This window comes from Anabas testudineus, chromosome 4 (genome assembly GCF_900324465.2).
Source record: "Anabas testudineus chromosome 4, fAnaTes1.2, whole genome shotgun sequence".
Taxonomy (NCBI): Eukaryota; Metazoa; Chordata; class Actinopteri; order Anabantiformes; family Anabantidae; genus Anabas; species Anabas testudineus.
In genome coordinates, this window is record NC_046613.1 from 5,874,983 (window position 1) to 5,891,703 (window position 16,721).

The window sequence follows — 16,721 nt, forward strand, 5'->3', positions numbered from 1 at the left end:
AGGCAGCGACACGACTCAACATGAAAGTCAAACGCGTGCGTAAGAGTCGGAGTTAGACAGCAGAAGCAGAAGACGGGAAGCGAGCTGACGCTGTTGTATAAGTCTATAATAAAGCCGTCCGTGTTTTCTGGGTTTAACAGTAAAACCTCTGTGGTTTGTTTTTGCGTCATGCGGCCGTGGCCTCGTTGGCCGATGTGGCGCACAGGACTGCTGCTCAGCTTTCTCTGTTCCTGCGCCTGTCGGGGTAAGGTGACTGTCTGGTGACGTACAAACATTAACAACAATCATAACGATTCAACTAAGTGGTGACTGACTTTTCTTTACAGAGGAAGACTGCGTCCTTGGTATAGTCGGACAGCCGGTCTCACTCCCCTGTCTTTACCCTGAACTGACAACCTCCAAGAATTTTTCCATTGAGTGGAGGAGAGATGGTGAAGTGGTCCTCAGGTCAGTGTGGGAAGGGGACAGAAATGCAGAGGAATGGAGCGTGGACAACGCCACAGTCTCAGCTGATGCTCTGACTGGAAACTTGTCTTTGGAGCTGCCAACAGTTGATCCCAAAGAGCACAACATGGATTATAGTCTGTACATCAAATCAGGGGAGAATCAAAGTGCTCTGCTGTGCAGGGTGTGCCTCAGGGTGGCAGGTCAGTGTCAAACACTTAAGAAATAAACCAGAGAATATCTAAAGGAACTAACTTCTGTCTGTGATGGCTGTTTGCAGCCAGTTTCAGTTCCCCACTGCTGCAGAGGAAGGAAGCACAAGGAAAGACGGCTTACATCTGTCACTCCGGTGGGGGTTTTCCTGAACCTACAGTTTACTGGCTCATCAACGACACAGAGGAGCCCCCTGAAGGTGCAGTGAAGACCCTGACAGCGATACAACCAGACTCCTATCTCAACGTCACAAGCCACCTGACAGTCAACAATTCCAACATCTCCAGCGTGTCCTGCATCATAGAGAACCGGTTTATAAACGAGACCTTGACATCAACAAGCTGTGAGTGACTGGTCACTGCTCATTCCTACTCACAGCAGTAAGTCATCCCCTGTTCACTAACGTCCAGTTCTTGTTGGTGCTCAGATGCAGTCCAGGGCACCCGGAAGGAGGAGCGAGCTACAGAGGCCTTGTGGATCTTCAGCACGGCTCTCTGTGTGGTGGTCGGGGTCATGGTGATGGCAGCAGTGGCCTATCAGATCCACCTGGACAGGACGAGTAAGAAGAAGAAAAAGGAATACCAAAACCAAAACAGAGGTAGACGTCATCAGTACATAATGTACTGTATGTATCTAATAACAGTAGAGGACAGATCAGACAGATGCTGTCTCTGGAGCAGGCACAGTATTCAGAGTGTCACGTAAAAACCTTTTCAATCATCCATGCAGAGAGCAGCTCATGGATAGAAGAATATTTCCTCCCTGACTAACTGAAACAAGCTCAAACAAGCTGAAACAAGGGTCCAGACAATAGGATCTGCAGGTCCATGTTTTTTTGCTCTCCTCACTTAACCTGAATCAGCAGTGATTAAATTTTTACACAAAGTTATATATAAATATGTAGTTCTACATAAAGTTATATAGACGTGTGAGCCCAAACAAAGTCAGATGGTTTTAAAGATGATACTCTTAAATAAGATTTTCTGGTGCACTGGAGAAAACATGATGAAGTATGAATGGAAACACAGAGGGATGTAAGGGATGACAAGCAGGTCATGAAGTGGGCTTTCAACTTTTTTCACCAGTGGCTCTTTAGCAGTTAAAGCAAGTTTTGGTCAAAATATGTTTAAAAAAACTGATATTATTGTAGAAACGTGCTTCAAAGACTAACATTAGGTCATTGTCATTAAACAGCAGTGCAGAGATATTTGCATCTAAAGGTTTTTGAGTGAGGCTCCCCTTTCTAACCAATCACAGATTTTCTGTCACTCCTCCTACATTAATTTTTATATTTAGTTATTTGGCAGACGCTTTTATCCAAAGTGACTTACAAGTGAGGTACAAAGCAAACAAATAGCAAAGGAGAAGAACTTTAAAGTAAAGTGCTATAGGAAGAGCTGCTTCAGTTACATGGGTTATAAGTGCAACAGTCTCTGCAAGTGCAGAGAAATATTAAAGTGCAGGTTCAGCAGAGTTCTGTTTTAGGCAAGTTTTAAAAAATTGAGAGTGAGGCAGCTGAACATGCAGAGGTGGGAAGGTCAATCACAAATTAGACGGACGTGCGGCTGCATTTTGGATCATCTGGAGGAGTTTGATGGTGCATGCTGGTAACCATCTGTCACACTGCAGTAGTCCAGACGAGATATGACCAGAGCCTGCACTGAGCTGTGTTGTATAGTTTGAAAGGTAGGGTCTGATCTTTGTGATGTTGAAGAGGGTAAATGTGTATGCTCTTGAGACAGAGGAGATGTGGTCGGTAAAGCTCAGCTAATCATTAATGATCACCCTCAGGTTTCTGGCAGACTTAGTTGGAACAATCACTGTAGACTCTATGTTGATGCTGAAGCATCTGAGGCATGCAGAGATGTGTACTGAGACAGTGGAGTCATCCAGTGGAAAAGATAAGAAGAGCTGTCTGTTCTCGGCATAGCAATGATAGGAAAAGCCATGCGACTGGATGATGGACCATAGGGATGGAGTATAGATGGACAAGAGTGGACCAAGAAATGAGCTCTTCTGGAGAGACAGTGGAGAGACAGTGAGAGTTAGAAACCTGCCCCAGTGATGTCCAAATCAGAAAGTGTAGAAAGTAGGATCTGTGGTTGACTGTGTCAAAGGCTGCAGATAGATCAAGTGGAATTAAGAAAGAAGATTGAGCCGCAGCTTTTGCAGCCCGCAGAGATTCCACAAACTTTTGGACAAGAAAATGTCACAGAAACATTTCTTTATATGTGTGTTTTGTTGAGGTGTACTGCAGAGTCGTGTTTTTGTGACCTTTGCTATTATTTGTCTTTAGGATACAAGAGACGATGTCCAAACGAAGTGGAAACTGAGTCGATGAAGATTGAGCCAGAGACTGATGTATAAAATTCTGAGGTGATTAATCCTCATTATAAATAGAGAACTGGTTTATAAAGTGGGTTCACCACGTATACATTCAATACACAGGGTGGGCTTACTAACTCTATAGTATATACATACTAATATATACTATATAATATACCATATATAATGACTCTAAGTTGACGTCTCAGTTGACAAAAAGCTCATTTCACCACTTTAATTAAAAATAGTTTTATTTCTTTTATGCTGACATTAAAGAGATTGCATCATTGTATTTTCAGTGACTAATCCGTCTTTCTTCATGAGCATGTCAGAAACTGTCAAATCTTCATAACAATCTGAAACATATTGAATTGTACATATTAGAAAAGCTGCAACTAGAAAGGATAAATAACTTAATTACTCACTAAAACTGCCATTAGTGATATATAGATTAGGTAGCTTCAGCACCAGGTGTGTCCGCGCAGACCTGATGCATGGTTTGCGTTGTACCTTTGCTTCTTGTCCCTTGACATCCAGATGTTCAGCTTGATCCCTCCTGCACAGATGTCACTGTGTAGAGGTCGTCACGACGCTGAGTTGTGATTGGGATCTGCTGTCTGATGTCGGCCAAATACTGCAGGTCTGGTGACGGGTGACACGGATAAACAGGTTTAATGTAGACATAAAAAGGGCCACTGTAACAGCTGTACAATACCATGCAGACAGAAATCGATTGTTTAGTGCGCCTGCATTTGTGACTCTCCTGGTCCACACAGACGAGCACACTGCTCTTCTACTCACCGATATCTGCATATATCACCGTCTCCTCTGCTCCAGCCTTGGAGATCACTTCTCCCCTGTGAACCACAGATATCAATAGTGACAAACCTGTGAAATACAACACCTCAAAATACCCACAGGTGGTACAGCACAGAGAAAACAAGGGGAAGTAGAGATATAGATATTACTGCTTTTTTAGCTGTAAGTACGATGTGAGGTACTTATACCACTTTATACCTCTAATTCAGTACACTTTAAATGTCTCTTACCACGGGTTTACAACAGTGCTGTGACCCCAAGCGACGTATGACGCAGTTTCATCTCTGGCGGGTGACGCTGTTGCTACATACACTTGGTTATCAAGAGCCCTGCGTGGGAGACAACGACGCAGTTACACAAACTAATGATAACATGAGCCATATATTACTGTGGCATCGTTATCAGAGTAACATAAGAACCGCAGCCACCTGCGGTGGCACTGTTGTTTGCCTGAAAAACCTCTGTTTCATTTCTACCAGTAAAAGATAAACAGAAGAAAAGTTTGTCATGATGAAACCTTTTAGATAAAAAGTCAAAACGTAGACAGTTTTATTATGTTCAAATGTTTCTGTTATTAAAAAGGAATATGAGTGAAATAGGGAGTGTGGGCCTGACCTCCCCCTCTGTAGGAGCTCCCAGTGGGCCGGACCAGTGGTCATGTTAAAGGCTCCAGGGTAGACCAGCAGTTGACAACCTGAGGACAGAAGGACAACCTCATCAGCTGTCAGCTCATTTTCATTACTGAAAATGCCATATAAACTGCTTTCATCATGTCAGCCATTCACCTTTCCTGCTGTAGAGCTGTGCAAGCTCCGCAAACCTCATGTCGTAGCAAATCCCTACACCTACTTTGCAGAACGCTGCAGGAGAAAATACAAAGAGATCAAAAGGATGTTCTTCCAGCTGCTGGGAACAAAGCAGAAGTCAGGAGACGTCACTCACGGGTTTCAAACACTGACAAACTGCTTCCTGGGCTCAGCGTCTCTGACTCCTGGAAGCGTATTTTACCAGGGACGTCGATGTCGAAGAGGTGAATCTTGACAGGAAAACACAAAGATGAAGACAAAGGTGTTAGGCTGTAATGTCACTGAGGAGTTTAAACAAATGATAATGAAATATTGTGCTTCATGCACACATACTTACCTTCCTGTGTTTAACAATGAGGTTGCCATCAGGCCCAAACACTGTACAGGTGTTATAGAACTTTCCTCCGTCCTCTTCGGGGATAGACCCTGGAGAACAACAAAAAGTAAACTTCTCACATCACTTAAAGTTACGATAATTATGAAGTTCCAACTTGTAAACAGCATCCATATCAACCTCCACACTGTAATTACCATTGGGACACCTGTGTATTACTTGTCAGAAATATCTGAGTCTACATGAACGAGTAAATTATAAACAGATTTTGCACTGAGATACAAAAGTCAAACCCAGACAGGCTAAAAAGTGGTGCACTTGGTTTGTCGATTAACTGTGCTGTTAGTTAGACAACCTGTTGACCTTTAACCCTAAGGAGCTCATGTGTGTCATCACAAGTAAACATTCAACAAATAATACGTCCACTCTTCTCTGGATATTTGTTATGTCCTGATATTAGTTATGTCCTGATATGAGTTATGTCCTGATATAAGTTATGTCCTGATATAGGTTATGTCCTGATATTAGTTATGTCCTGATATAAGTTATGTCCTGATATGAGTTATGTCCTGATATAGGTTATGTCCTGATATGAGTTATGTCCTGATATAAGTTATGTCCTGATATAGGTTATGTCCTGATATTAGTTATGTCCTGATATAGGTTATGTCCTGATATAGGTTATATAAGGTATTACAGCCACGGGTGGTGCCCACCTCCCACCAGATACACCTTGTTCTCCCTTGCAGCCTCTGACAGCACCTGGCTCGACTCTCCGGGAATGTTCTCGGCGTACTCAGAGAAGAAGCTGGTCCCATACGGAGAATTGAAGCACTCCTGTAGTAATGACAGGTGAGAGGAACAAAGCACAAACTGAGTTATGTTCGGGCTCCACTCTCCCCTCCTCTCCCCCACACCACCGCCTGCTCCTCCTCACCGGCAGCAGCACCACTTGGCTGCCCTGTCGAGCAGCCTCCGTCACCAGCCTCCGGGCTCTGCTCAGGTTGTCCGGCTTCACGCTGCTCACCTGCAGCTGGACCACAGCCAGGCGGAACTCTGAAACAAGACGGCTTCAGTGTGTCTCTACCAGCTGTCCGTTTATCCACATTAGCATAAACAACATGAGTTCAAAGATGTGTACTCACTGGACATGGCTTTTATCAGTGTGGACATATGTGCACAGTTAGTTGTGTTGAGGTCCAGCAGCAGCCTGACTCGGTGTGTGCTTCCGGGTGGCTGTTTCACAATAAGAGTGTGTACTTCCACACGGGTTTTTGAAAGGAGCGAGATCGGGTGACACGAAATCCAACCATACAAAGCAACAAAAATGAACGTTTAAATTTCTCATGGTTTTGTTTTTGTCTAAATTATATTGACTCGTCGACACAGGCTTGAGCTTTTGTGAAGTATAAACTCTTTTACTGTGAAGTTTAGAAACTAGGTGACGTCAACTGGGGTGGGTGTGTTTTACTCTTTCCCCATTGGTTAAATTGTTGGCTTTAAGTTAAATAGAATAAAATAACAAAATAAATATAATACATCCATGAACCTGACACCCAGTGCAGGAGGAAACCATTAGAGATATGCTCTTTTTGTCAATGTGGACATTTATACTAACATTTTCTAAACCGTTTTGAATGTGTCACTCCTTATTACAATATCTATCTGCTTTCTCTCCTTCAGCAAACTATTTAAAACAGAAAATACAACTTGAACATCACATTCCTTTTACACTGTGACTCATTTAACAATAGTCATCAGTACAGCTTTTCTTTTTACTAGTACTTATTTATAACTAAGTGACAATAATGACTAATTCCACAGGTGCAGTCAAATAATCTCCATTTATTAAAAACAGAAATGCTTAGAAAATAATAGCAGTACAGTAAGGTGCAAATTACACTTGCATTTCAACTAGTGGTTGATATCCATTGCCACTGATGTTACAAAGTAAAGTTCAGTGAATACTGAAAAATATCACAAACACAATGCATGGGGGTTACACAGGAATGGTATGATTGGACTGAAGAAAAACCCGATTTATGAATCTTCACTTCAAGTTTTTTTTCTTGCCCATATGTTTAACATGCCTTATGTTTTTACTCAGACTTTAATTTTAAATAGTAAAACAAAAAAAGAAAGGAGACAAACCTCCCTGGACTGAACTATTTAAAGCAGGCTGCACACACACAACTAGATTTCAATGCAAATTAAGAAGTAAGCAAGAGCAAAGTGAAGAAAAGTCTGAAACTGAATTTAAGATTAGAGCAGAACATACTGTGATATGTTGCCACTGCTGGTGCCGATATCACACATCACAGGCATGAGGCCAAAGGCAACAGTGGCAAACAAGCTAAAGTTGCTTAGTTCTGATTTAATACAATGGACAAGACAGAATGATTTTCAAATGACATGTTCCTGAAAAGCTGTGCTTTAAAGTGAAAAGCAACCTTTTCTTTCTCAGTGGGTAGTAACTAGCATAGTGTTGCCTCAATTACAGTAATAACCTTACACATGCTAACATAATTGATTAGATGCTTTCATTTTCTTAACTGGAGAAAAAAAAAATCATTCACTGAATCTGTAAGGGATGAAAAAATACTGAGGTGCTCAGGCTCTTAGTAACAATCACTGAACCTCCTTTAGTAATACTAACGAAGTCCAGAGGGGCTGTGAACGGTGCTTTCTGAGAGCTACATCAGACTGCTGTGAGATGAGGTTAATTTATTATTATATGTAAAAGCAGAGAATAAATGATCTCCCAGAACCGTCTCACTCTAGAAATACGGGGAATTTCAAAACCACGTGAACTGGTTTAGAAGTCGGTTTAAGTTTCACTGCATATTCTATCAGGATATGCTTTCAACATGACATTGCAAAGGTCTGTGCTGATATAGAGCAGCTTACACAATATATACATCACATATTTATAAAACACCCTCAAATTATTTCCATTTAAGGCTGCCTGCTGGAAAAGAAAGGTTATCAAAAACAGAAAAACAGTTGCTGCGGTAGGAAACCTGCCTCATGTGCCAGCACTGCTTTCTTTTGGGGAGGTGCATCTTCACGTTTGCTCGCTCATGCTCACTTTCTGACCAAAACGATGACCATAAAAAATTAGCTCAAAGCATCTGAAAAGTCAGTGAGGGGACATGACTGAACTGTAATACGGTTCACCACTAAACAAATGGGTCAGAACTGAGATGCTCGAGTCAAAAGGAAAAGATCAGTATGGTATCAGTGTCAGTAATGAACGAGCAAGTTTGCCACAGCATGGTCAGTACGCTACGTTAAGGCCAGAGGGAGATCAATCAACTGGAATTGCACTGTAATGAGATTCCATGTTTTATCAGCAGTAAAGGAAAACATACACTATAACCAATATTTTTTAATTTAGTGTAAGATAATGGGGTTGGGTGACTGTGGAGCACCTAAGTACTTCAACACACACAGGCCGTCCCTCTGGTCTACAGTCAGCGGTGTGCCCCCAGGTCCCAAACACAGACACACGGGGTTTCAAAGTCAACACTGCACTGGAGGCGTCCACGAGGGAGAGCAGGAGAAGATTTCACTCTTGGCAGATGGAGGCTCTTCTTACAGTTCATGTCAAGGCTGGCTGATGTGATCCCTCATCACCACCCAGTCATCTTGCTTTTATGAGCTCTCCAGAGCATCGAGGACTTTCATGATCTGCTGCTTGATGACTTTGGTGGCGTCGCCTGCATTGGGTATCAGATATCTGAGAAAGTACATTGTTACAGGTAAATTGTTAGCTCAGAGAAAACTGTGGTGAAGGTGACATTTGAATTATGGGCTACAAAAAACTACTAATAGAAAATATTCTGTCTGATCTATGTGCAGGTTCTGTAAAGAACCTTCCTTATATCCTTATATATATATATCCTTAGATGATTAATGTTAGTCTAATCAAATCTGTGGTACTTGGGCATTATTGGAATGTATGCAAAAAAAATTATTTTTAAAGAAAACTGGGCATATTTTAGAGAGTTAAAGAAAATCCTTCCTGCAAAGATTAGCAATAAAACTGGAACAGACCTATAGTCTGATAAGACATACAGTAGTTACAGTTACAGGCTACCCTTTTGCCTTCTGCAGGATTGAAACAGATCTAAAACCAAGACCAATAGGATGTCAGTGTCTCATCTCTTTGAAAGCAGAACTGTGCCAACCAACTGCCGACATCTCATCCTCTTCCAGAAGTAAAATCAACACGGTAACGTGTAAATCACAAAATATTACTTTTAACTATTATACTTTTGCATCATCAGGATGTTAAATTTGAATCACGTGTCTGCAGTCAAGCACCTCTCAACTGCTGAGATCTCCACTCCAGCTGAGTTGTTGCTGCCGAACTTGAACGTGATCAGTTCTGGGTGCTTCTTTTTGGATGTGATCTTCACCACAGAGTTCAGTGCTTGTCGGGACTGGATGTAGGCGAAGCCTTTCCGTGACGCGATCTCCCTCAGGCAGTACATGTGAGTCGCTGTGATTAACAAGTGGCTGAAAACACATACAATCAGAGTGAGTGTCAGGAGTCCTGACTTACTGCTGCTTGTTCATTCATTCTGCAGGAAGTGTGGATTACGCATGGACGGGTGTGTGCGTACGTCACATGAGGACGAGTTTTACACAGATAACCAAAGTCATTCAGGTAGCCGTCCAACTCACCTTGGGAACATGTGTCCAGTTTCTTTCACCTCATTACATGGAATATGATGCTTTACATCTGGTTTGTTTATCCAGGTCTGAATGTTGACAATCTCCTTCCTGTCATCGTCTGACATGGATGAGCTGTCGATCTCATCTGTCAAGGGCATCAGATACAGGTTGGCTTTTAGTTTTTCAAAACCAAAGACCCTGCTCTAATACCTGTTTTCGTTTTCCAACAAATCAAAAGTAATTTACCTGTGTCATACTCCTCTTCATCGCCAATACTGAACACAGGCTTCACCCCCCGGTAAGGTTTGCCGACACGGTCGCTGCTGCTCACGTGCCTAGAGATGGAAAAATGTATGTACTTAGGGGCTCACATCACTAGTAGGTGAAAGACACAAACATCAGTGCCTGTGATAAAAAGTGCAAGTAACAGCAACATTGCACACAAATAGCACTGCCATAGGTGATGCTGTTAAATACAAAAACAGAGGTTAGATGAGACATTTCTAATGGATAGATACCAGGAGTTAGAGATTAGTTATACTATGATATTCAGGGCTATTTGCAGCAACTCATACAACTGTTTTTATTGTTTTGGCGGATTCCACATTCTGCATAGCCCTGGCTATCATCTAAAAGAACAATAATGAAATGGAAAGACAGACTGTTAAGTGCATCTCCAAGCAAACAGCATGAAGCTGAGGTTCTCCTTAAAACACCAACAAGTTATTTAGACTAAAAAGAAGATGGCAAGGATGACTCCTGGTGGGCCATAGCAGCTCCACCAGTGCACACTAAACAGAAGTACTAAATGTTAGTGAAAGCATGAAGACAGATCTTAAACGTCTCCTACGTAACCTGGCCTTACTTTATGGGTTACGTGGTAAGGTGTTATGTTATTATATGAGTGAGCGGTGCAGGCAGAGTTGCTGGCACTAAGCATGCGTAAATGTGATACAGCCTGCGTCTCCTATAATCCCAGAGACTGATGACGGTCTACAGCCAGTGGGCATGCTGGTGACAAACGGCTCAATGTCAGAGAGCTCTTACCGATCTGGAACCACCTTCTCTGGCCAGGGCAGATTGAAAGATATTCTAGCATGGAATAAGGCACAAGGTTTGACAAAGGTCACTGTAGATATTTGAATCTATAGCTAAATGTTTACACCAGGAACTATCAAGAGGCAAAAAGTGTGTTGCAGCTTGAGTTCAACACAGGAACATCATCTGTTTTTTATTTTACTAAAGAGGGGGAACTGAGTCCTCACCTGTCTACAGGAGCTGAGGTATTCTCAATGAAGCTGATCATCTTCTCCTTTACATTCACCGATTTGGATTTGAGAGCAAATGTCATTTTGTTGACCAAAGACTTGACACCTTTGCTGTCTCCAGGGCTGCTAAGAGACTCTCCCTGTATTGTTAGAAAAGAGAAAAATAAAATAATGTTAAAAAGAAAAACACATTTATAATGTCAAACATGGAGCATACTTCACTGATGTTCATCATGTTTTTACTGCCACTTACATCAGCAGAGCTGAGGCTGCTGTGAGATCCTGATGTGCTGACGATCCAGTGGACATAAGAAGAGTCAAGCCCCTCAATGTTCATGTCTACCAGATGCTTCTGTAGGGCTACAAATCACACTGATTTCTTACCCACATTTGTAACAATGAGTTAGACACGATATAGTGCACCAATAAAACATGCATACACAATTTCCTAATTCCATTATCTGGTGTAGACAGTGATTGTGGATCTGTCTATATCCATTTATGGTGCACTGTGAGGGTGAGAAAATGATGCTTGTGTGTGTAACTTTTTCCACAATGACTAAGTTAGAAAACAGAACCCAGTCTATCCACAGTTTTATTCATTTTTCATAAAGCTGTTGAATAAAATGCATTTGTATATTTATCTCTTCTTGTCTACAAGAGCTGTACTGTGTGTATCTGTCTTTTGTGTGGTATGTTAGTGTTCTCATTTACATACCCATGAAACCTCCTTTAGCGATGCTCACATATTCTTTGTTTTTCTGCAACAGAAACATAAGAAGACACAAAAAGGATGTAAGCAAAGAGGATCTGAATTGGGAAACTCTAATTATGCAAAAGTGTTGCCTAACAGGAATCAAATGATCGTCTGACATGTTAGTTTTCATTCTCTTCAGCTGCCTTCTAGTGCTTTACTTTTCACGTCCCTCACCTGCAGGAAATGGGCCAACACCATGTTCATGTACATGTCCTCCTCCTCCCTACCGCTGCCCATGAAGCACAAGTGTTCTCCGCTGGCGATAGAGCCTGACTCTAAAGACTGCTTCTGTGTCTCCAACAGAGATTTCACAGAGAGAGCAAACTCTGAGGGATTCTGGAGCATCTGTGGGAATAAATACACCCAACTTTTACACCACATAGATATAAATACTCCATATACTTCTTAAATCTTAGTCTCAAAACAAAATCAGTGTTGTTAATCTCTTACAAGGTCAGAGTCCAGGTGGAAGGCTGTGGACAGGTGCCCCGCGTTGTACTGCTCTGCAGGCCGACAATCCACCACAAAAAAACGAACTCCGTCCTAAAAAGCAAATTCCTCTTTTATGTTGCTTAACTCAACACTTTCCCTTTCCTGACTCACACATGGTTAACAAGCAAAAGGTTTATCATTTCCTTGTTACTGGAACCTGAGAGTGTTACCGACCTGCTGCAGCTGGTTGGCCTGCAGGATTTCTGGGACAGACACAGGGAGACACAGTGCCTGACTCAGATCAGTGTCCTCCTCTTTCAAGGCCACCAGGCTGCTACCAAACAGATTCTGGTTCATCTAACAATGCAGAGAGGACACAGAACAAGTAGCTTTTAAACATTTAGACCTCTTGTGCCGACTCATTTGTCTCTTAGTTACCTTTTTCATCTCTGCCTTGGCTCTGCTTAACACTATTCTGTGTAATCAAACTTAAGATTTGTACATAGCGCCCTACCTTTCTGAGAGACAAGGGGGTCTTGCTCTGGTAATACTGGGCCAGAGAAAACAAATCTTCAATGTCCTCGGACTCCAGGAGGGAAGGAAAAGCTTCTAACATTTCTGTAATGGAACATAACTCATTTGTTTCCACAGTCTTAACAAGATACAGAGCAAATGTACGAATAAAACATGAAGCTGAACTTACTGATGATGTCCTCCTTGCTGTCTCCTTCTTGTGAAAGGATAGACTCTCTGTGGGTAAATTAAACAAAGACAAATGAAATTTAAATTTCCATAGTGCAATTATGCTTCTGTAGAGTTTTCATTAGCGGAAACATACTTGGCATTGACGAGGATGACAAGCATGAGGAAGAAGACGAGGAAGGGGTCCGCCTGCTGGAGGTAGGAGTCCCATAAGGTCTGGGTAACGTCAGGAAGGCAGTGGCTGGAAAACAGACTGCCCAGCTATGGAGGGAAGACAAAAAGCCGGCGACATATTCAAATTTCCATATTTGAATATCGTATACTTCATGACTATCGGAATCACCAGGTGTTATTGTGAGACATGAATCGGAGGGAAGAAACACAAACCCAGTGGATGGCGTAGGAGTCAGGTGTGATCTTTTTGGTGTCCAAGAAGGAGCAGAGCTCTGGCTCGTGGTACTGCAGCAGGAGTCTGTACAGGTGGAAGGGTCGACCGTTTGGCACACAGTCCCTGAAATTGACATATTGTGTATTACAATTAAGGTTTACGAGTCCAAGAGAGTAGAGCAAAAAGGACAGCAGCGTACGGACGACTCACCTGGGTATGTATTTATTCATAACAGCATAGAAGCAGTTGTAGAGGTCACTGCGTGGAAGGTGAAGCGCCAGTAGTGGTTTGAGCAGGTGTGGCCAGCTCAGCTCTGGGGTGAAGGTAATGTTGCGGGACTTACAGTAGAAAGTGATGACTGACTCCACATCAGACACCATACCACTCCCCTCCTCCTCTGATACTCTGAGCTGGTCTAAACATGGCAACCGAAGCAGAAAGTGTTACTGCTGACATTTAAATTTAAAAATGTAAAAAAAAGAAGACAAATAAAGCTACTCAGCATGAGAATTGTGTGACCCGAAATAAACCTAACCAGTTTTTCTTCTTTGTTGCTTACTCAGCCGACACAAGATGTTATGGTACAGCAGTTTTTGGATAACCACAAACTGGATTACTAAGAATGTCCGCTGACATCCATCAAAGATTTCCACTGACCTAATAACATTGGCCAATTTGTGGAATCTAAAATTTGAATACTTTTTTTAAATTTTGAATTAATTATTTTTTTTATGTAAACAGACATATCCCAACTAACTCAATAATAACTGTATCAGTTATTTCTAATTTGTACTTGTGGCTGCTTTTGTTATGGTAAATATGTATGTTTCAATTCAGCATTGTGTCAAGGAATTAGAGGCACATGCTTTTACTCACCAATCAGCTGTTGACTGCGGTTGTGAATGAGGGTCTGTTCTGGTAAATCGAGGACGCCGTCCCATGGAGACAAGCTGTCTCCTTTCCCAGAGACATTCAGAGCAATCTGCCAACACAAAACAACCATTTCCTGCTAAACATACAGCAACAGAGTGATCAGGAGACACTTAACAAAGCTTAAAGCTAAACACTACAGTTGTAGCATTTCATGCCTCTTTTGACTGAGTGGTATTTTGTATGCACAGCCAACAACAGTGTTGCATCTGTAAACAAAAGACGTCAGCAAATCATCATTTTCAGATAGTGTTTTTATGCCACAGGAGTAAAGTGTTCACCTGAGGAAATATACATTTATTAATAAGTAGACCCTTTCGTAATTTGTCCACGTCTCATAAAAATATGTTTTAGGTATGTGGTTTCAACTAGACGTAAGCTTGGGTGTGTCCTGAGGAGAAGAAATTTACAGCAAGAGATGCTGGAATTTCAAGTTTGCTGACTTTTGTCTGACGTGTAATTCCTATCTTTATAGCACATGGACTCTAATAATAGAAACACCACAGATGTGTAAAGGTTTTTCAACATGCTTTAGACTACACTATTAGCTTTATAGGAAGTAAAACTGCTTGTTGTAGTAGCCTGTGAGTTAAGAGACTCCTGTTGTCCTCCTCACCTTCCACATCTTTGCTTTATGTTGAGCTGAATTCTCCTGGACGTGAATGACGCCTCTCTCCATCTCCATGTCAGAACCGCCAGAGTCCAGAGCCTCAACTAGATCCTGGTCCCTGAGGAGGCACAGAACCACCACTGGTGTTAAACCTCTCAACTGTTTTAACTTTTCTGCCTTTACCATGTAACAAAGGCACTTTCTTATGTTCAGAATATACCAATAGCTCTGTATAGAAATAATTCATCACAGAAAATGCAGTGTATGAATGTTGACCATTCATCATTTTTCACAGAAATAAAACTTTGTGGTCACGTGTGTGCAGAGATGACTTAAATGATGGCTTCACTGTGAACAGTAAATCTGACAATTCTGTAAACACTTCTTAGATACAATTACAGGGCTATTTTTTAGTCTAAGCTGACGATTTCAGGATGTACTTCCATTGTTATGTAGTAAATCGAGGTAAATACCAGCTTGCCAATTTCTAAGGTGACTTTCATTACAGCCAGAGAGATAACGTTTATGAGGACACTTCTCTTCATATCGCCCAGCTGATTTTTTGACAAGTCAAAGTGTTCAGACTTTCTGACAGGTCCATAAGGTCATTTGAATCGTGTAATATCATTACAGTTCAGGGTAGCACATTAAATTACAGGAGAAAAGGCTGTGGTTGCCATTAAGACTCCAATATTTCTTCTTGTTAGTGAGAACTAATAAAGCAGAACTCGACAAACACCGGGGGACACTTCAATGGTTATTGTTAGCTTGTTAGCTAGGAAGCGTAGTCTTTAAACTTGTCAATGCGAGAGAGAAAGAGATAATAAAATAAGTAGTTTGACGGGTGTTCCTCAAAAACACTTTGGTTACTTGTGTCCGTTTAAATCACGGGGCTGTTCATTTATCGTAACTAAATCGGTAAGTATCATTAGCTTAGCCGGCTAGCTGCCGAGCAGTAACGGTACCAAACTGGTTTAAGACCAGGATCCGTCGTCAGAAGAGCAGATTAACTGCGTAAACGCACCATTAGCTTCTTAACAAGAAATTATTCAACCCGAAACATACATGATATTCTGTCAGTCGACATAATGTTCGTCCGATAGGAAATAGTCTCACCAGCTGCCCTGAAGAGGTTCCTCCACGGTGTCCGCCATTGTTGTGTTGACGGAGACACGTCAAATGCCGTCAACACTGCTGAAGTGTCGCAGCGCTGTCACTGGTTAATGAGCAACTGAGATTGACTGGTGACTGCAGCTAAAGTAGTCTGTATGATGAAATCATGGAGTTTGATTTATTTAATATTTTATGATTGCATCAAAACATTTTAAGCTTGCAGAATATGAGCATTTGGGGATAATATTTTTCCACAGTAGACATTTGAACTTCACTGGGAAAAGTTTCACTAATAAAATTAATGTGACTCTTTATATGCACCAGTCAGGAACCATCTACAATATTAGCACCTGATACTAAAGTATCCAAACGGAATTTAGTCATTTATTGTTTTTTTATTTATTTTTATCAGAATGTCTTAAAAAATAGTGTTGATGATGTCAGCAATTAGTGTTCAAAGGCCAGAACTTAAACTGTGAGTTGATTTAGATTTTAATATCTTCTAAGGATTTGTGTGATGTTCCAGTTTTATGAACTACTTTAACTTTTTCCATTAGATAAATCTTATTGCCTGCAGGTGGCTCAAGTGATTAAACTTGTCCATCAGTTATCTTCCTTGCCTGTAGGTGTTGGTATCAGTATTTTTGTTGCATCCATTACTTTGTTTACTGTACCTAACACCACAGAAAAACAAAAACTAACACACACACACACACACACACACACACACACACAAAAACAGGTCTGAAATGAAATGAAATGAAAATGAGGCATTTTAAAATTGGTTTCAAAGAATGAAAATAAGCTTTTTAAATTAAAAACAGCTGCAGAGGAAACATATATGGGCTCATTATTAAAAAGGAGCTGTTAACTACAGTAGACTAAAATAAACTGGCAGGG

General features: G+C 41.4%; 3 protein-coding genes across 5 annotated transcripts; 1 reads left to right on the forward strand and 2 right to left on the reverse strand.

Annotated features, from left to right (window-relative positions):
• The first annotated feature begins 109 nt into the window (after positions 1-109).
• On the forward strand, positions 110-3,274 carry LOC113152339 (ICOS ligand-like). The gene is made up of 5 exons (XM_026345523.1): positions 110-244; positions 327-647; positions 725-1,000; positions 1,085-1,255; positions 2,954-3,274. Exons 1-5 carry the CDS (start codon positions 169-171, stop codon positions 3,022-3,024), a joined length of 915 nt encoding a protein of 304 aa, XP_026201308.1. The 5' UTR covers positions 110-168; the 3' UTR covers positions 3,025-3,274.
• Positions 3,216-6,172, reverse strand: nit2 (nitrilase family, member 2). The gene is made up of 11 exons (XM_026345524.1): positions 6,087-6,172; positions 5,879-5,997; positions 5,658-5,778; positions 4,945-5,033; positions 4,744-4,837; positions 4,587-4,661; positions 4,417-4,495; positions 4,032-4,130; positions 3,784-3,839; positions 3,493-3,624; positions 3,216-3,338 (listed from the first exon to the last, which is right to left on the reverse strand). Exons 1-10 carry the CDS (start codon positions 6,112-6,114, stop codon positions 3,524-3,526), a joined length of 861 nt encoding a protein of 286 aa, XP_026201309.1. The 5' UTR covers positions 6,115-6,172; the 3' UTR covers positions 3,216-3,338; positions 3,493-3,523.
• A 594-nt stretch (positions 6,173-6,766) lies between these two features.
• On the reverse strand, positions 6,767-15,887 carry tbc1d23 (TBC1 domain family, member 23). Of its 3 annotated transcripts, none has more exons than XM_026345867.1 (19): positions 15,825-15,887; positions 14,715-14,826; positions 14,045-14,150; positions 13,379-13,583; positions 13,168-13,291; positions 12,917-13,041; positions 12,782-12,828; positions 12,593-12,696; positions 12,313-12,435; positions 12,097-12,189; positions 11,821-11,991; positions 11,608-11,650; positions 11,143-11,249; positions 10,887-11,029; positions 10,669-10,713; positions 9,868-9,956; positions 9,631-9,766; positions 9,268-9,462; positions 6,767-8,680 (listed from the first exon to the last, which is right to left on the reverse strand). In XM_026345867.1, exons 1-19 carry the CDS (start codon positions 15,860-15,862, stop codon positions 8,596-8,598), a joined length of 2,091 nt encoding a protein of 696 aa, XP_026201652.1. In that variant the 5' UTR covers positions 15,863-15,887; the 3' UTR covers positions 6,767-8,595. The 3 variants fall into 3 exon arrangements, with proteins under 3 accessions (XP_026201652.1, XP_026201653.1, XP_026201654.1); XM_026345868.1 differs by lacking the exon at positions 15,825-15,887 and adding an exon at positions 15,774-15,791; XM_026345869.1 differs by lacking the exon at positions 10,669-10,713.
• Between the last annotated feature and the right edge of the window lie 834 nt (positions 15,888-16,721).